This window comes from Sinohyriopsis cumingii, chromosome 13, assembly GCF_028554795.1.
Source record: "Sinohyriopsis cumingii isolate HCF-2022 chromosome 13, ASM2855479v2, whole genome shotgun sequence".
NCBI classification, from domain to species: domain Eukaryota; kingdom Metazoa; phylum Mollusca; class Bivalvia; order Unionida; family Unionidae; genus Sinohyriopsis; species Sinohyriopsis cumingii.
In genome coordinates this window covers 44,341,486-44,362,823 of record NC_142973.1, presented here as the reverse complement: position 1 = coordinate 44,362,823, position 21,338 = coordinate 44,341,486, and the positions used below count along the sequence as shown (strand labels likewise).

Here is a 21,338-nt window from a genome sequence, read left to right as displayed (position 1 = left end):
TTGTCATTGTCTACATCAACAGAGGCTTTGACCTTGTAGATAGAATGATGGTAGGTGGAGGTGGACAGTCAGATGCAGATAGGACAGGATGTTATTTTCTAAAGCTGCCTTAAAGCTGAATTCTGACTGTTGGATCAGATGATTCAGGCCTTTCCATTTCATTGGCTTCATCTAGCTGGGGACTGCTCTGAAGCGGTATATTAATGTTTGATCAGGCTATTTGGTTTTGATGTGTGGTGTGTTTGGCATAAGGTACCATAGCTGCAAAATGTGGGCAGCTGGCCAATTCGCCAGTCCAAGATAAGCGAATTGTGACCACTATAGTCGTATATAGCATGTTTGTATGGCTAGTCGACAGGCAGAATCGCATATGATGGATGATTAATACCATGATTGTTGGGTGGTATGGCTAGCTTTCCATCCATCCAAAAATGTCAAATTCTGCAGCTAATTCAGTCTGGTTGGCCGTTCGTACATCTGTGTGAGCTCAAAAGTTCATGTCTGGCAAGAAAATTGTAATGCACAGATGGAATCTGTGATATTGTATATTCACGCCTTACAGACAGAGATAGGCACCACTCTGGACCCTCAGTCCCCTAGGCCTGTAGATGGGGTGATATTGAATTTTTATGGGGGGTGGAGGGGGTGTCTTAGCATCCAACATGAGACTCAGAAGTGGGATTTAGGCTCAGTACCTCATGTTGAGAAGAAATAGATACTGCTCTTTTTATGCAGCCCTTTAACTGTTTCTGAAGGACATTAGACCATGTATTCTCTGTCCACACTGTACACATGTTACATGTGTGTGGTGAAGAGCAATTGATACAGAAAAGGGACATTTCATGAAAGGCATCAAAAGGCATCATTATGTAGTAATGAGGTCAGTGTCAAAAGGCATCATTTTGCAGTATAGGGTTAAGCTATATGACAAATAGGGCAATAGCCAATACTTTGAATCTCATGCATTTGTTACTCCATGTTGTCATTTCTGTAATGTAAGTAAATAAAGAAACAATGCATACAAAAATATATATTTAGTAGATTGTCTAAAACTGTTGTATTTTATAGAATTAACAGGCTTGTCTTGATGATATCCTAGAACAAAGAGGGAATGTGAAAATCTGGTGAAAACATATATAAAGGTAGCCACCTAGCAGGTAAATAGGGGAGATAACTCGTAAGAGTTGTTTCCCTTTGTCTACATAATGCATAAACAGAAAGATGCTTTTCCATCTTTCCTGGAGGACTGGATTCTGAGGTAGCAAAGAAAGTTATCCTAACATAATGTGATCAGGTAATGCATTTGCAAGAGAAATGCATCAGTCCAAAATGTTTTCTATTGATCATGATAAACCTACAATGGTGTTTATGATTTTATTTTAAATTTCAAATTTGATCCATATTTTTCTATTCTTAAATCAAAAATACAAGTAGAGAGGGAATTTATGCTGACAATGTTTTACACAAAAACTCAGTTCCATATACTATAAACCTCATTAAAAGTTATTTATGCATCTGCAAAGTAAAATAACTCATAGACAGACCCCACTGTACATATTTTTCATGGCCGGTGTGAGGCACAACTTTAGTCCAGAGTAATTATGCCAGTTTAATAAAACATAAATGGTGTAATTTTGCTAGCATGAATGCAGTATTTACTACATTAATAATAAATTAATTCTTTATTCCTAACTCTTTATATGTGGACTCTCAGAGTGGTCTGCCCTGAAGTGCCATTGCTGAAAAATGCCACTTAAAAATGTACTTGTACATTATTTTACAACACTCAGTTAAGACTGCATTTCTTTATTAGATATTTTGTAACATACTTTCTGTAGGACTCTCAGGTCTCTCTCCTTGCTGAGATTGTGCACAACAAGTCTGTGACATTAGAATTAAATAAGCAAACCAACATTTCTTGTTTTCAACATGTTCATGACACAAGTCATGTCGTTATGCGGCAAAAAGTAAGAAATGGGATGCTACAAGATAGTAAGTTGTATCAAAACTTTGCCATAGTTTTTGTTCATAGTAATTCTCCATGATATAACAAATGGCTACAAGTAGAGAAATAACATTTAAATTCATATTTCATTGTTTGCATAAAAATCACTTGATCCCAACCAACTGCACTCCTTCAATAAGTGTGCATATATCTGGTGTTCATGCAGGTTTTGACCACTTTATTAGTCTGGTTCCTGATCATTATCTAGGTATCTTTTTTTTAGCCTCTACTGTATGAAGTGGACAGGAAACAGACCAGTGTAATAAATGTGCTAGCATTTTGCCCCAATCAAAAAGGTACCTGTATTTTGAAAGAGTCTGAATGTCAAGGGGTACTGATGAACCAGATCTGCTGAAAATTTAATTAGATGCCAAAGCTTCAGAAATTTTTACCATTATTGCTGAGGGATGCAAAATTTGGCCAGCTGTAGCTTAAACCTTGCTAAATCCTTATTCTTCTCAGTTACTGATAGCTAGCGTCTTTTTCACACAAACTCACAGACAAGGGATGCAAAATTTATTGTAAGCACTCAACAACATAAGCATAAGCTAGCCTGACTTCTGAAAATGACCTATTACCCTTATGTGAAAGTCTACAACCCTTAGTCCATGAAATATTTTCCACATGAACAATTACACAATTTCAAGAACGGTCAGTCCTTGCTAAAATTTCAGTGTCTATCACAATTCATGGGAGTCACAGTTCACCTTTTCTTCTCTTGCCAAGTTCGAACAGTGGTTAATAAAGGTGAGAGGCTTACTACTGGATAATCAGCAATGTAAAAGAAACAGCAAATTCTAAAAATTTAAAATACCAAGCTAAATGTAATATTGCACAAGGTGAGAAATACATGATTTTTCAACACAATGATGGCAATGTCACGAAAAGATTGTGTGTTGGTGAAATATTTTATTTTACCCTCTATTTAATTTCGTATAGCAAAAAATATCATGACAATATGCATCAAGGTGAAAGTTATATTTTCATATTCTTTGTTTGCCTGGATGTTGAACTTTAATGACTAGTGCACTTCACTAATGTTTCTAGCACTCGTCACTAAATAAATTTAAATGGTCATGCTCACTTGGGCCAACTAATGTCACTCTAGCCCTCAGGTTTGATAACTAACATCCTTTTACAGGTTTGATATGACACATACCTTGGTCGATCATCTGGCGTCTTCACTAGAATGCTTGATACAAGATCCTGTAGACCTTTTGAATACTGACTTGGTATACTCTATTAAAGAGACAAAATTAGCCTCAGATTACAACTACAAGCAGTATTCTATAGGGAATCTGTTTCAGGTTAAAGTTCTTCAGTGCAAATCAATAAGACAACATGAACCTTTGGCAGAGGACTGATATTGAAGAAAATCAAGAAATGTGTTTTCTTCACAAATGGAATTTTAAATGCTAGAACTGACTGTGCTCAGATGCAGAGAATTTTCCTGTCTGTAAAGTGAATGTAAGACAGCAAAACATACAGCTCTGCATCTTTAAATCTTTTCACTGCTTAAATAAATAAGAAAACAAGAATGAATTAAATAAAATTAAATAGTACATAGAAAAACAAGCAATCAGTTTTAATAAAAGCAAGTAAATTCCAGGTATTGATGTCCCCAGATGATAAAATGGATATGATTACTAAAGGGCTCTAACAAGGCCCTAATAATGAGCTAGGGAGTCAATGTGGAGATCAGTCATAAGGGATATAACTCAGGTAAATTATTTTTCTTTCAAGATTTAATCAACATAGAGCCACAGACCAAATTTGACTGAAATTCAACAACCTTGGTTATGAATTAAAAGGATATATATCTGTAAGCATTTACATGCACAAGCATACATAATTATGTTTACCTCAAATTCACCTTTCATGATTTTGAAAAATAAACTGACAAGATTTTGAGCATCAAATGGAGGTTTAAGTGCACACATCTCGTACAGCAGGCACCCCACAGCCTGAAATAAAAAGAATCATTACTTCTTGCAGATAAAAACAGTAAATATTTATTGCCAGCTTTATGCATAAAATTGATTACTAAAGTCTATGGGAGTTGTGGTAGCTCACTTGGTAAAGCTATGGATTTGTAATTCAAGGGTTGCAGTTTCAATACCCACTCAGGCCAGCCTGGACTGGCTGTTTTGGTATGTCCTTAGGAAACGCACTTGGCTCCCATTTCCTCTGCATGATTTTGCCAATGATGTGTTCAAGGTGCCATTAAAACTCACAAAACCAAAACTGAAATAAACCCTAAATATCCACAGTTTATCAGTATCAAAAATAGTGCTCATACTGTTTTAACAACCACTATAGAATGTCACCACAGCATCTTTATGTTTGACAACATCTCACTTATTTCACTGTTGCACCAGTTATACTGGCCGCCATGTATGGTCTATCTTGTACTGAAAATTGTTGTGAAACCCTACAACAGCAACAACAACAACAAACAATTTCTGATATTGACATTTTTTCAGACTGTGTTTGAAAAAACATACTGTTTTTGTGTGTGTTTTACTCAATATTATTTGTTAAATGCAAAATGTTCACATATTATTTATTTTTGTTATCAACCAATACCTAAGAGCTAAGTAAAGAGATATCTTCTGCAAAACTTAAGTCATTCATAAATAAACTGCCCATATTGCATCAAATATTCCACTTGGCCCACTCGTAAACTGAAGTCAATCATAAATAAACTGTTCATATTGTATCCAATATATCACCTGGCCCACCCATATAGATAGGGTAATAATTGACAATTCCCTCATGTCAATCAAGCTAATGTAGCACTTCCTTTATTCCATTAGCTATGACCTTATGTTGGCACTGGTGATTGCCAAAATCACCAAAGGAAAATTAAAATTTCAAATGGTGATAATTTTTAACACAAAAAATAATTTTGTGATTTAAAATTTTGGGATTTGCGCTGCTGTCTGCGGATTTTGCCTGGAGGTTGCTGACATCTGCTAGTATATTTCCGAAATTGTATCAATCATGTTAGGTTTCTGAATATGAACTATTCTGCAATCAATCAAATTCTGATTAGCTTGAAAGAATAGATAATGACAGAGAAGGGTTACAAAAGAAAATGATAGTTAAAGATTTACTCTCAAAAGTTGAATGAAAACCAGACACTGAAAGGAAACTACCATATTTCAGCTCTTTCTGTATACAAGATGAAACAAAATGTCTGCTTTTAACAGAGCAAAATATGGTGACTTCTTTGAGAATTTCTGGCACCAAACTTGGCTACGGCTAATAATGGGCTACCAGTTAAAGCCTGACAAAAATAACTGCAAAGTGTGTCAAAACGCATCAGCTTTTGGGTTCTGTAATAATCTTCTGAAAATGTATAGTAGCTTAGAGTTCTTGTGACTTGGAATATAAATTATGTAAGACAAAAATGTTAAAAAAATTTAAATAATTTTTGCTTCATTTGCACAGACTTCTTGAAGCTAATGAGTGTGGGTCAGGCCAGAATTGAAAACTGGTGCTCCTTTTGTTGAAGTCCATTTGAATAAGCAAATTTTTACTTATGAGCCAACATGAAAATAAATTTTACCAGTTAATATCTACACTTATAACTAAACGTACAAGAAGAAAACTAAAATAATTTAATTATTTTTGTGAGATCTGAACAACATCTCCTATTTCAATTTTGGTAAAATATCTCATTACTTTCCTACATTTTAATCCCACAAGTGAGACAATATGACTGACATCAATGAAGGTCTGTATTTATATACATCAAGGGGTGAGAGGTGTTTGCCACTGGGTTCAAATTAAGGTAAACTGACATGGCGGAACTATCAAATAATATAATGGTTTAGATATAAAATTCTGTATGTTTACTTACCCAGATGTCAGATTTGGAGCTGTATGGAATATCTTGGCACAATTCAGGACTGAGATAGCTTGGCGTTCCCACCACTGTTTTGGCTAAATCAATAGTATTCTCCAACACCTTGGAAATGCCAAAATCACCTGAAAAGAGTAAAAACCAACTTTAAAAAATAAAATAGGATTCTTCGATACAGCAGGATCATAATAAGCTTAGAGGAGTAGGTTCACAACCTAGCAAATGCACCCCTCTTAAGCCTCCCAAAAATAAATTACAATAAAAATACATGTCATGTAATATTAAAAAAGTATGCATACACAACATGGATGAAAAAAAGAAATACAATATATACTTACTTATTTGTCAGGTTCAACTGTAAACAATATAGACCCTGACCTGGGTCTGTTTTTTGCTCCACTGACAATGCGACAGCAGATCTTGGGTCTGTGCGATTTGTAGTTAGATGAAACTTATATGCGAGCTTTTGAGGTGGATATTTAACAATGCATATTTGTATTTTTATGAATTCAAAATACTGAGTTATCATTTTTACTTACCTATTTTGACTACATTCTTCTTTGTTAGAAATATGTTTTCCGTCTTGAAATCCCTGATAAATAAATTGATAAAGATAATTTTTTAATATCGATATAATACACTGCAATGAAGTTAGAATATGCATGGCAAAGATATCTCTGAAACAAAGTTTAAAGGATCTGTGTATCTTTTGATATTAACTCATTTTATTGCCTGCATGTACAGGGATGTTCTAGGACTGGAAGAAGGCACTGAAGAGCAAAACATTCTATAATCCTTTTAAAAATTCACTTTAAACAGAGTTATTGCAATACTTCACAGACTGTTCTAATGGGCAACTGGGTTAAAAAGTAGCTTTTACTTTAAAACTTTTCCCTCCATTAGCAAGAAAGCGATATTCATGCTGCCCTACTTAGTTTCAGAATATCTGAGTATATACTCAGAATGTTACTGTCTTGAGACATTGCTTATTTAATAGTCTGAATAAGCCAGTAATTGGAACCAAGGTCCACTCAAATAGTTCTTATTATCCCTTACTATCAGTAATTATCAAATTAGGGTCATAATCTGCTATCCAATTCCCAGTAAACCCTAACGTCATCACCTAAGGGAAATTACAATGATGTGCAACAATTCTCCAAATTGCTAACAAATAGCTCAACACATGCCAACCCACCGTTTAATAATCCTCTATGAATATTGAAATTTTTTGCACAGAAACCACTTTTCTTCTTTCAGTCACAATGACCTTGACCTCTGACTCTAAGATCAATAGGCTTCTTCCTTATTGCAAGTGTAAACCATTGACAAAGTTTTCGTGGAGGTCTCTGGTCTCCAATGTAGAATTAATTTTACTGTGTTGCAACCATTTTTTTATCTTTCAGTCACAGTGACCTTGACATCTGAAATCTGAGGCTGAAATAATAGGTTTTTCCTAACAACAAGTGCATTTCATCTACAAAGTGGAGGCCCTGAGTGGCCGAGTGGTCTAAAGCACTCACCCTTCCAGATCACTATCATCTCACCTCTGTCTGCGTAGGTTTGAGTCTCAGGCTCGGCTAACATGGGTACATGAGAAAGCTTGCCAGTAGCTTCTCGAGGGTCGGTGATTCTTCCTGGGGTTTTCCAGGGTTTTTGCTCCACCAGTTATATTGGCCACTATGTACAGCTTATCTTGTGGTGAAAATGGCATTAAAACCTACAACAACAACAACAACAACATCTACAAAGTCTGGTAAATTTAGATTGTGGAGAACTTAAACTATTCAGAAAACATTTTTTTCTTCTTCCAGCCAGTGATCTTGACTTTGAGCTTTTGATCCCAAAATTAATAGGATTCTTCCTTATCCCAAATGCAGGCCATCCACAAAATTAGGTAACTAGATGATGCACAAATCAAGTTATTGTGCAGAAACAAAAATTGGTATTATAATGATGACTGAATTTACCTGGACAACATCAAATATGCTACATAAATGAAGATTTCAGCATTAAATATTCCACAGACACTTCAAATAAAAAATACATTTATACACTAACATGAAATGGGCAAAGCTTATAAGAAATGACTGCAGCTTTACATGTGTACTGATATACTGCATGTACTAAAAGCTTCTCAAAATCGAACTAGATAAATATTTGAGGACTATAACATTGTGACTTCATGAAAATGTTTTGCATAGCATCATGCATTCTGTGCAAAAAGTGTGTTTCTGTGGTGTATGAAATATAGTAATTTCTCCAATAGATATTTAAAATATATTTAAAATAAAAAAAATGAATACAGAAAATTTATTTTACTTTGCTTTCTTTGATACATTTTGTTTTAAATTCTTTATTCTGTAATGAAATAGTCAATGGCGCAAATTATTAAAGAAACCAGAAACTAAATAGTTGTTTTAATCAAATTACTGTAAGGCTGATATGCATTACCATATTAGCCAACTTCATAAGCAGGGCTTTAGTCCTAACTTTCAACATACCTATTATTTATATTATTACATACTGTTTATTTCTTAAAAATTAACTTCTTAAAAAATCAACTGTTAGAAAAGACTAGTTTGCCTACAATACTGAAGGGTAAAACAGACATCTGAACCCAATGTCACTTCCTGCTGAGACTGGTTTCCTAATGTCATTTTTAATGACAGGATACCAGTCAAACTTCTTGCTTTACTAAAGCTGATTCAAAATTCTGTATCAAAATATCGAAGTGAAAGAATACTGGGATAAAATAATAAACAGTAACAAACTGTTCTCAATTTAGTCTAATATGCATATAAATTTTTTACACTACAGCTGCTGCAGCAGTAGCAGAAGCTACTTTGTTGTTGTTGTTGTTGTTGTTGTAGGGTTTAACGCCATTTTTCAGCACATGATAGGCTATACATGGCAGCCAGTATTAATGGTGGAGAAAGAACCTGGGAAAACCCTGGAAAGAACCACCGACCCACGAGAAGCTACTGGCAAGCCTTCTCACATGCCCACATTGGCTGAATCCGAGACTTGAACCCACGCAGACAGAGGTGAGATGGCAGTGATCCATAACAGAGAGCGCTTTAGACCACTCGGCCACTCGGGGCCCCCGCAGAAGCTACTATTATTACTACTAACAGCACTACAATGCATTACTTGGGTGTCATAATAAAAATTCATCAAGTCTCCCTGATGGTCTCTCAAGACTTCCTCCTGTTCAAACTCGAGGGAGAAATGACTTCTCCCTACCCCAGAAGCCTATGATGGTCCCTGGTACTTGAAGGAATAACATGAAATTATACCTTACTTGTAAATACTATGCAATCAATAAATTTATGTAATAGTGTAAATAGTAAACAGCAAGCACAAGATCTGATGAATGCATTTGACTCTGAACATACCTGTGTAAGACTTTTTTCGAATGAATGTACTGGACAGCCATAATAATCTGAACAAACCACTGAAATAGCAGGAAAATATATCATCTATACACCTATCCACCTTTTTTCTATTTATCAATCTTTCATTTGGCCATAAATTTGTCTGTCAATCCATCTACTTATTGGTATATGTCTATTTATCCTCCCACCTATTCAATAATCCCCATATATTCCTTCACCCACCCATCCATCCTCTTACTCATCCCTCCAAGAATTAATCCAATTGTCAATCCCATTCATCCATTAATCTATCTGTCCATCCAACCATTTAAATATGTAACTGTGAAGGCCAAAAATGAGTTTTATGTCTAGTCCTGGAAAGGGTAGAAGTTAACGTATTAGCCTGCTATTACAAAGAATGACTTCTTGATACCTGCCAACTTTCAAGACATGTTTATGGTGGGATAGGGGGTTAGACTCAAAAAGTGTTTTGTTGCCTCAAGAGGACACAGTGTACATAGTACCAAAAAAAACATACCATGGAGAACAAGTTACCTACTTACAAAAGCCTTTAGAAAATGACCAGAGATTCAAATCTGAACAAAAGAGAACAATGTTGTCTTTGAAGAGTTTAATAAACCCTCAATATCCAAATAGTTGATAGCCATAGCATTGTAATATATCATCACCACACAAGCTATTATCACTACACAAGCTATCATCAACATACAAGCTATCATCAACAGACAAGCTATCATCACCACACAAGCTATCATCACCAGACAAGCTATCATCACCACACAAGCTATCATGACCACACCAGCTATCATCACTACACAAGCACAAATACACATAATGTTCAAACATCCCTAAAGATCTTAGTGAATTTTTTTGCCACAGACAATGATCTTTCTGCATCTGCATTCATGTGAGGAAGCATCAAACATGTCATAGCCACAATGGTTAGAATGTCAAATCTCGGTTTCTCTGAAGGCAGATGGCAGCTGCCTATGTTGATATGCTGTCCTAAGCACACAGAAAGAAGAAATTGCTCCCCCTTTACTGTACATTTCAAAGTAAAACTCCACCAACCCATAGCCAGGACTGAAATTCTAAAATGTAGTTTTGCTGGGCCTGGATCATGGCTGCAGTTCAACATTATTGCCTTCAAAAATGCCACACAAATCAAACCAGGAAAATAGTCATGATTTAAGTTTTTATATATAGCATTAAATCTTACCTCTGAGAAGTGTTGCTGCTGATTATGAACTAGCAAATTTCATTAATAAAGATAGCTTTAACATTCTCATTCAAGGCAATGATATATAGTAATTTTTAAGCTCTTTGATTTGCCTGAATAGAAATGAATTGGGTTGTTCCATTTGTTAATCTGATGAACTCTGGCAGCAACACAACACCATTCTAACTATTGTGAGTCAGTTAAGTAATGTGGAGTAGTGGATTGTTTATTTCTGACTGCATTTACCTCTTAATTGCCTTGTGGTCATAATTAACTGTATAAACTGCCTTTGTCATTATGACTGTATAAACTGCCTTGTGGTTATAATTGACTATATATCCTGCCTTGTGGTCATAATCAACTGTATAAACTGCTGTGTGGTCGTAATCAACTGTATAAACTGCCTTGTGGTCATAATTAACTGTATAAACTGCCTTGTGGTAATAACTGACTGTATAACCTGCCTTGTGGTCATAATTGACTACAGAAACTGCCTTGTGGTGACAACTGACTGTATAAACTGCCTTGTGGTGACAATTGACTGTAGAAGCTGCCTTGTGGTGACAAATGACTGTAGAAACTGCTTTGTGGCAACAAATGACTGTATAAACTGTCTTGTGGTGACAACTGACTGTATAAACTGCCTTGTGGTGACAAATGACTGTATAAACTGCCTTGTGGTGACAACTGACTGTATAAACTGCCTTGTGGTGACAACTGACTGTAGAAACTGCTTTGTGGTGACAATTGACTGTATAAACGGTCTTGTGGTGACAACTGACTGTATAAATTGTCTTGTGGTGACAAATGACTGTATAAACTGCCTTGTGGTGACAACTGACTGTATAAACTGCCTTGTGGTGACAACTGGCTGTAGAAACTGCTTTGTGGTGACAATTGACTGTATAAACTGCCTTGTGGTGACAACTGACTGTAGAAACTGCTTTGTGGTGACAATTGACTGTAGAAACTGCTTTGTGGTGACAATTGACTGTATAAACTGTCTTGTGGTGACAACTGACTGTATAAACTGCCTTGTGGTGACAAATGACTGTAAAAACTGCTTTGTGGCAACAAATGACTGTATGTATAAACTGTCTTGTGGTGACAACTGACTGTATAAACTGCCTTGTGGTGACAACTGACTGTAGAAACTGCTTTGTGGTGACAATTGACTGTATAAACTGCTTTGTGGTGACAATTGACTGTATAAACTGTCTTGTGGTGACAACTGACTGTATAAACTGCCTTGTGGTTTTTCATAGATATTAAACTTGACAATTATCAGTTTATACAGAGTACGAGCAAATATCCACATATCAACAAATTATCTTTCTTTTTTTTTAATAAGATATACTGGTAATCATAGTTATAAACATGACTGTGTAGAAAGGATTGGCGGGCAAACATTTTGTTTTTTTCCATAAAATATGTTCTGGCCAGAATGCTTCTGAACAGATGAAGATAATTCATTAAAAAAATCTGTAGCAATTAAGGTGAATCAGTTGCAATGGTGAACAGTCTGTATGATTTTCTGAAACATTTGAAATGACAATGTGTATAATTTACTTAAACATTTAAAATGACACTTAGTGTGTATGATTTACTTTAACATCTGAAATGACACTTAGTATGATTTACTTAAACATTTAAAATAACACTTAGTGCATATGATTTATTGAAACATGTAAACTGACACTTATTGTGCATGATTTACTAAAACATCTAAAATGACAATTAGTGTGTATGATTTACTAAAACATCTAAAATGACTCTTAGTGTGTATGATTTACTAAAACATCTAAAATGACAATTAGTGTGTATGATTTACTTAAACACTGGAAGTGACACTTAGCACATATTATTTACTTAAATAACTGAAATGGCACTTAGTCTGAATGATTTATTTAAACTTCTAAAATGACAGTGTGTATGATTTACTTAAACACCAGAAATGACACTTAGTGTGTATGATTTACTTAAGTACTAAGGAAAATAAAACTGTATTACTCACCCGCATTATCTGATCCTCTTCAAAATATTTCCCTTTCTGAAGGAAAAATTACAGTTATATCCACAAAAAATGTAGTCCTATCAATTATTGTAAACAAAATCAGTAATTATATACAAGTATCATCATGCATTTACTTCTTTCATTAAAGTTTAGTAGAGTTAGGCATCATTTTAAACCAGAGGAATGTATTGTGCAACAAAAAACCAATGTTTCACATTATTCATTCCTTTTTCACCAGCTGTTCTTTAAGGCATGTAAAGATAATAAGAACATATCAATGACTTCCTTCATCTGCAGGTTGGATTGAAGGAAAATGTTCCAACAGGATGAGGATTGACTGCTGGCCTGAAACTAGGAATATACCATAATATTTACGTATGAACCCTAGTTTTAATGTTGGGAATGATGTCACTTGTAAGGCTGCATGTCTAAATGTGTACACAGTTTACAATAACCAAAATGATGCTGTTTAACTGAAACAAAAACTCAACAATTCCCCTATCCACATTATGTTTACCGAACTGATGACAGCTATTACAATGTGCAGTCCATATATTGTTAAACTTGTTATTTTTTGTCATTTGCTGTTGTGTTTTACGTCTTTATAAGACAGAATTTGTAAGACATATATTTCTGGAATATATCTGACAGTAAAACATCCCTAGGATTGTCATGATATTGTTTCAGGCTGATGCACCATGTATGCTTTATGTTTATGCAGTGGTGATGTTGTATTACTTTTCATAAATAGAAGAACAAAAAAAGAACCACAACTGCTTATAAATTTATCATTAGTTGGTTCTTATTATGCTGTTATCATGGTTTTAATTTTAAACATTTGGTTTTTTAAAGTTTATTTAAGCAACTGAGTTATATACTATAACAAAATACATTTTAAAGGTATTTGTTGCCATGGCAATGGACAGGTAAAAATTGCTGCACTCCACTGTAGTCAATAATATCAATCATGTTACTTCATTAGTCTAATACATGTTTCATAAAGTTATCAAAACAAATGTCTGAAATATCCTTTCCTGATTTCAACACTGTATTTAGATGCCAATTTTAGTGACTGCCAAAAAAATACACAGAAAATAAGACAAATGGTGACTGGGATAACTGAGAAGTAATGGGTTCAGCTTAGACATGGAAATATACAATTTAAGTGGAACAGGTTGTTCCTGTGTCAGCAGTCGCATGCATGTTCATTTACATGTTTACTGCTTTTGCAAATATTTACAAGCAGTAAACTAGAAATACCATTTACATGTGTAAAGGTCACGGCCTTTGTTGCATGGACACAAATATGGGTCACTGCAGTTTGCTTAAGGTTCAAATAAAAAAAGTTGTTCAATAAAGAATATGATGAAAGAGGAAATAAAACTCAATCAATACCCATCTTTTTGCTGCATGTTGAAAGTTCCTTATAAATTTAATTGTCGATACATACCATTCTTGCTTCTCTAATTTTGTCATCCAGTGTGCCACCATCGCAGTAATCCTAGGCAAATGTGAACAAAAGTATCAAAATATGAACACTATACATAATGTGAGCAAGTGAATTATAGTAGATGTATTGTTTCTGACAGAATAGGGTTAATATAAAACATTATTTACTTATCTGTATTTTTAAAAAAATGTAGAATACAAAAATTCAACTTGCAGAATCATATTTGAACTAGTGATTTTTTTAAAACCAATTATTAAGTGTTACTACTAATATTGTACTCAAAGAATTTTGGAATAAGAACTACTTTTCTATCAGGTTCAATTGTAATTTTTACTATCAATTTTAATTTTTTTAAAAGCTTAATGTACAGCTGAATTGTTTTTCTTATCTATAACTGAGGTCTGATTTATAATGCAAGACAAACATTCCTGTTAAGATGAATGATTATTAGTCTGTAATCTGAGAGTTGACTGAAACATGTCAGAGGTCCATTTAACTTTTGGTCTCAAGGCCTCATAGTCTTTCATACACTGCAGGCTCTTGAATGTACAACTGGCCCAATGCTCCCTAGTACATGTTGAAAGAGGCAACTAATAAAGCAGGAGCCATGGTTAAACAGTGGTCAGCATGCTGGACTAATGCCCAAAAGGGTGCTTGTTTCAATCCTACCACTTGATTATGCCACACCAGCTACCATGGTGCCTCCTTGGGCAAGGCACTGAAAAACCTACTTCTGTTGATATGCCATAAAACCCTACACCAAACCAAATAACTTTTGTCCCATTACCTGTATGATACACAAATACTCCTCATCTCCATCAAAGAATGACTCATGATAGGAAACAATGTGTGTGTGCTTCAGCTGTGCCAAAATACTGCAAAAACAAAGAGTTCACAGTCAAAACCATCTAATTGCTTAAAACCTTATAAGAATTCATCATCTAATCAAAAAAAAGGTGTTTCACCTGCCAAAATGTTAACACTAACTTTTAATAATATTTAACCATCCATTTACGAATCCCAAAGCATAGATAATCAAAAAATTTTTGTTAACTGTGAAAAAAAGATGTTTCACCCATAATTCATTGGTCAGGTGTGTTTATAATTTTTGAAATATCAAAAGAAATCGATTCATATTTAATGTTCAGCTGAACCAGGGTCATAACTGAGCAGCAATCTAGATCTTACCATATTTCTGGTTAAGAGTGCAAAAACACACACCAGGATTAATTATTAGAATATTTTCTGGTAAACTCAAAACATTGTTACAACTAAAACTTTAATCACTTTATGCAAGAGAGTGTAATTTTCCACTGATAGTGAAAACTGCACAAAATTAAATGAAATGAAATCTGAGTTATATAATGGTGGAAAATATATTCCAGTATTAAAACATAAGAGTTTCACTGACAGAGAGTTAGACAAGCTTTCAATCTGCGGTATGATTACTTAATGTTTCACATGCAGCCCAGATTGAAACTGGTCAACAGCCGAATAGAATTTCAAATAATCAACAGGGAACTGAAAGCTGGGGTGGGTGGGGTGAAGGTGGAATATCTAGTAAAGATATCCTAAGAAACACTGTGCCATAATGTATACCCTAGAATACCAAAACGATGCAAGATACACCATGCCATGATGTACACAGAATACCTTAGTGATGCAAGATACACTGCAATGATATACATACCCTAGAATACCTGTGATGCAAGATACACTGTGCCATAATGTACATACCTTAGAATACCACAGTGATGCCAGATACACTGTGCCATTATGTACATACCCTAGAATACCAAAGTGATGCAAAATACACTGTGCCATTATATACATACCCCAGAATATCATAGTGATGCAAGATACACTGTGCCATTATGTACATACCTTAGAATACCAAAGTGATGCAAGATACACTGTGCCATTATGTACATACCCTAGAATATCATCGTGGTGCAAGATACACTGTACCATAATGTACATACCTTAGAATACCACAGTGATGCAATATACACTATGCCATTATGTACATACCCTAGAATACCGAAGTGATGCAAGATACACTGTGCCATTATATACATACCCCAGAATATCACAGTGATGCAAGATACACCGTGCCATTATGTACATACCTTAGAATACCAAAGTGATGCAAGATACACTGTGCCATTATGTACATACCTTAGAATACCACAGTGATGCAAGATACACCGTGCCATTATGTACATACCTTAGAATACCAAAGTGATGCAAGATACACTGTGCCATTATGTACATATCCTAGAATACCAAAGTGATGCAAGATACACTGTGCCATTATATACATACCCCAGAATATCATAGTGATGCAAGATACACTGTGCCATTATGTACATACCTTAGAATACCAAAGTGATGCAAGATACACTGTGCCATTATGTACATACCTTAGAATATCATAATGGTGCAAGATATACTGTGTCATTATGTACATACCCTGGCATATCATAGTGCTGCAAGACACACTGTGCCATGATGTACATACCCTAGAATACTTAATGATGCAATTTACACTGTGCCATTATGTACATACCTTAGAATACCATAGTGATGCAAGATACACTGTGCCATGATGTGCATATATTAGAATGTCAAAGTGATGCAAGATACACAGTCCAATGGTGTACATACCCTAGCATATCATAGAGATGCAAGATACACTGTGTCATTATGGACATACCCTAGCATATCACAGAGATGCAAGATATACAGTCCAATGATGTACATACCCTAGAATATCATAGTGATGCAAGACACACTGTGCCATGCTGTATATACCTTAGAATATCATAGTGATGCAAGATACACTGTGCCATGGTGTACATACCCTAGAATATGGCCATATTTAACATATTAATCATAATAATCCATCAAAAACTGTGGGAATAGTTGTGTTTAAGAGTTTATGTGCTGGACAGAAAGATCAATGGTCAGAAAAGAGGTTTTTAATTCACCCCTACCCAAACTGAAGGTAAAATAACAGGAATTTGTTTTAGAAGACTGTTCACCTGGCCTCTTTTTGAACTGCATCTTTGGTACGATATTTCTTCCTCTCATCCAGTCCAATCTTCTTTAATGCATAAAGCCTGCCATAATAAATAAAATCAGATTCAAGACTGTGTAAACAATATTTGTTTATGAAGAACATTAAGGGACTGACTTACTGCAGTCACAAACTTAAAGTAAATCAGAAAGATTCAACAAGGGTTCCATAGAATGTGGTGTCTCAACTGCAACATGTGCAGTAAGTAGCAGGGCTGTTAACACAAACTGTAACATAATCATAAACCTCTGACAATGACAACACTGTTGCTATGGATGTTGCACCATCACTGCTGGGAGACCTTTGTCACACTAGATCATCACATAAAGATCAAAACCACCACCATTTATCCACTTTTAGAAACATTAAAAAACAATTACTTTTCTTACTGTCCAGGTAATTTGGTAGCTAATGAATATTATTCTTTTCTTCCTAAATATCCTGTCCAGAAAATGAATATCTCTACTGATGGATATGGCGTATTTAATGCTGTATGAACTGGGCTAAGTAAACACGGTTGCAATACATCCTTTATTGCAAATAAAGAACACTTGCATGATGTTTTGGTGCTTTCTTTTATAAATTAAGAACACTGTATTTTTGTTTTTCTTTTTTGTTCATGCAGATACACTGCCATTTGAAATAAGCATGAATAAAGACCTAAGCTTCATATATGAGCTGTTTTTGTTATATGAGTGATACCTGTTTTCATGCATGCACCTATACAGTGGCAATAGTAAACAAAAAAACATGGACCTCACTCCAGAAAATTTGATTCAAATGCTTCCTTTAAAACATAATTCAATATAATGTCAAAACATTCAGTATCAATATCAAGAGAAAAAAAGATTATATTAATATAACATAAAGTAGACACTAATTAATACAAAAATTGTAATTAATTAGTTATAACTTAGAGCATCTTGTTTTAGGTAAAATCTGTGAACCTCAGCAAACAGAAAAGCCCTCAAAATATAAACTTTTACATGACTGAACAGGATCTGGGTTTTGATTACACACACACACATGCATGCAAGGGTGCACACACACACACACATGCACACATGCATGCACACACACACACACGCACACACACACACAAAATCCTGAAATTCAAATGGTTCTTGCAAGACAATCTTTTTAGAAAATTAACATATTGGCCAAATATTTGTGAAATACAAAAACATTCAGTGGAGATATAAAACAAGTTGTGACAAAAAAGAAAATATTGATATAATTACTAAATGTGGTAATTTTTGCTCTGGATTTGTTGCTACTTTAGTATGAATATTATCCTTTAGTATGAGTATTATCCTTTAGTATGAGTATCATCCTTCAGTATGAGTATTATCCTTTAGTACGAGTATTATCTTTTATGAGTATTATCCTTTAGTATGAGTATTATCCTTTAGTATTATCCTTTAGTATGAGTATTATCCTTTAGTATGAGTATTATCCTTTAGTATGAGTAATATCCTTTAGTATGAGTATTATCCTTCAGTATGAGTATTATCCTTTAGTATCAGTATTATCCTTTAGTATGAGTATTATCCTTCAGTATGAGTATTATCCTTTAGTATGAATATTATCCTTTAGTATGAGTATTATACTTTAGTATGAGTATTATCCTTCAGTATTAGCATTATCCTTCAGTATGAGTATTATCCTTTAGTATGAGTATTATCCTTCCATGATTGACTGGTTTCCTTTCAAACTAATTATTTATAAAACATCATTTTTCCTTTCAGAAAATTATGCTTTGGATATTCACCCAACAACAGTATTTCATTCCATGCTACTATTTATAAAAATTAATTTATCAATTAGCATTAAGCTATGTATTATGTTGAAAATACAGTATGCAGAGACATGAATGTTGCTCAGATTATGTTGAGACATGAATGTTGCTCATAGTTTGTTGAGACATGAATGTTGATCCTAATATGTTGGGATATGAATGTTGCTCATAGCATGTGGGGATATGAATGTTGCTCATAGCATGTTGAGACATGAAATTTGCTCATAGTATGTTGGGACATGAATGTTGCTCAGAGTTTGTTGAGACATGAAAGTTGATCATAATATGTTGGGACATGAATGTTGCTCATAGTATGTAGGGATATGAATGTTGCTCATAGTATGTTGAGACATGAATTTTGATCATTATATGCTGGGACATGAATGATGCAAATATTATGTTGGGACATGAATGTTGCTCATAGTATGTTGGGGCATGAGTGTTGCTCATAGTATGTAGGGATATGAATGTTACTCATATCATGTAGGGACATGAATGTTGCTCATAGCATGTAAGGACATGAATGTTGCTCAGAGTATGTTGACACATGAATGTTACTCATTGTATGTTGACACATGAATGTTACTCATAGTGTGTAGGGACATGAATGTTACTCATAGTATGTAGGGACATGAATGTTGCTCAGAGTATGTAGGGACATGAATGTTGCTCATAGTATGTAGGGACATGAATGTTGTTCTTAGTATGTAGGGACATGAATGTTGTTCTTAGTATGTAGGGACATGAATGTTGCTCAGAATATGTAGGGACATGAATGTTGCTCAGAGTATGTAGGGACATAAATGTTGCTCATAGTATGTAGGGACATGAATGTTGCTCATAGTATGTAGGGACATGAATGTTGCTCAGAGTATGTAGGGACATAAATGTTGCTCATAGTACGTAGGGACATGAATGTTGCTCATATTATGTTGGGACATGAACGTTGCTCATAGTATGTAGGGACATGAATGTTGCTCATAGTATGTAGGGACATGAATGTTGCTGATAGTATGCTGGGACATGAATGTTGCTTAGAGTATGTTGAGACATGAATGTTACTCATAGTATGTTGGAACATGAATGTTGCTCATAGTATGTAGGGACATTAATGTTGCTCATAGTATGTGCCAGTCAAAACCTTTGACCTACCAGACATGTCTAGCAAATATATGTATTAAAGATCTTGCTTGTTTATCCATGACCATAATGACCTTATAATAGTGACTGTTATATGGAGGCACCTTACAGTTTACAATTGTGTGTGTGTATATTAGGGCTGTCATTATTGCACAGATTCTTTAACATTTACACATCTTTTACATAACGAAATGAGTCCATTTAAAATGTGATCTTAAATTGTCATAATATATCACAGTGAAGGTGGCTTTCTCTAACAAGAAAGTCTGAGTGACAATCAGTCTCTTAACCACTGATATTCAATAATAATTATATCTGTAGCTAAAATATGCAAGTATCTTGTATGTATTTTGTAGTTGTTTTTGTTGTTGTTGTTGTGGGGTTTAATGCCATTTTTGAGCACATGATAGGCTATGCATGGCGGCCAGTATTAATGGTGGAGGAAGAACCTGGGAAAACCCCAGGAAGAACCACCGACCCACGAGAAGCTACTGGCAAGTTTTCTCACATACCCACATTGGCCACATCCTAGACTCAAACCCATGTAGACAGAGGTGAGATGGCAGTGATCCGTAATGGAGAGCGCTTTAGACCACTCGGCCACTTGGGGCCCCCTCTATTTTGTAAATAATTCACAAGTTTGTAACATTTAACCCATAAATCTGACAGACTTGGTGACACATAGTTGAATAATTATGCATTATTGCACTATTTTTCTCTTGGTATATAGGTAGTGCTACACGGTAAGACATCAACCTGATATTTATGTTTTGGGGGGTTGAGGTCTTACTGCCTAAATAAATGCATGGTGATCTGTGTTCCAATGTTGACTAACATCATAACAGAAAGTAACATTTTCAGCAATATCTCACACACATGGCAGTCCATATTGCTCACACACCTGGCAGTCCATACTGACACTTATCTCACACACCTGGCAGTCTATATTGACTTTTCTACAAATTAAAGTCACAAAGTTTTATGCAGACTTTGCTTACTCTGATTTCTTTTTTCTAATAAATTCAGATTCTCACAAAAGCAAATGGACATGTTTTCAAGTTCCAGTGGTCTACATTCCAGTTGGCTGAAATGTGATGGAAACCAGGAATGCCAAAATCTGTTAAAAGGATGATAAATATCTTTCACGAAATGAACCTGTCATTACACTTCCTTCAATATTAATATATCTGTATTGGTTTCGTTAAAGAAACATATTTCAACTTAATCTGATTTATGGCTTATTTAAAGAGGGTAATACAATTAGTTGACGATCTAATCTACCTTAAGGACCTCATACAAAGGAACTTATTTATATACAAATGCACACAAATACACACACATAAATACAAATACATAGTAGCACATACATG

At 34.8% G+C, this 21,338-nt stretch overlaps 1 protein-coding gene across 1 annotated transcript in view; it reads right to left on the bottom strand.

Annotated features, from left to right (window-relative positions):
* The window catches only part of LOC149785326 (uncharacterized), a 68,325-nt gene that overhangs the window by 33,412 nt on the left and 13,575 nt on the right, over window positions 1–21,338 (bottom strand). Inside the window, exons 4-12 of the mRNA XM_089979224.1 lie at window positions 16,996–17,073; window positions 14,739–14,826; window positions 13,952–14,002; window positions 12,502–12,537; window positions 9,269–9,327; window positions 6,413–6,465; window positions 5,871–5,998; window positions 3,868–3,969; window positions 3,165–3,244 (exon numbers count right to left, since the gene is read on the bottom strand). Of these exons, the coding sequence (XP_089835350.1) occupies window positions 3,165–3,244; window positions 3,868–3,969; window positions 5,871–5,998; window positions 6,413–6,465; window positions 9,269–9,327; window positions 12,502–12,537; window positions 13,952–14,002; window positions 14,739–14,826; window positions 16,996–17,073 (675 nt within the window). The remainder of the gene's footprint in view (window positions 1–3,164; window positions 3,245–3,867; window positions 3,970–5,870; window positions 5,999–6,412; window positions 6,466–9,268; window positions 9,328–12,501; window positions 12,538–13,951; window positions 14,003–14,738; window positions 14,827–16,995; window positions 17,074–21,338) is intronic.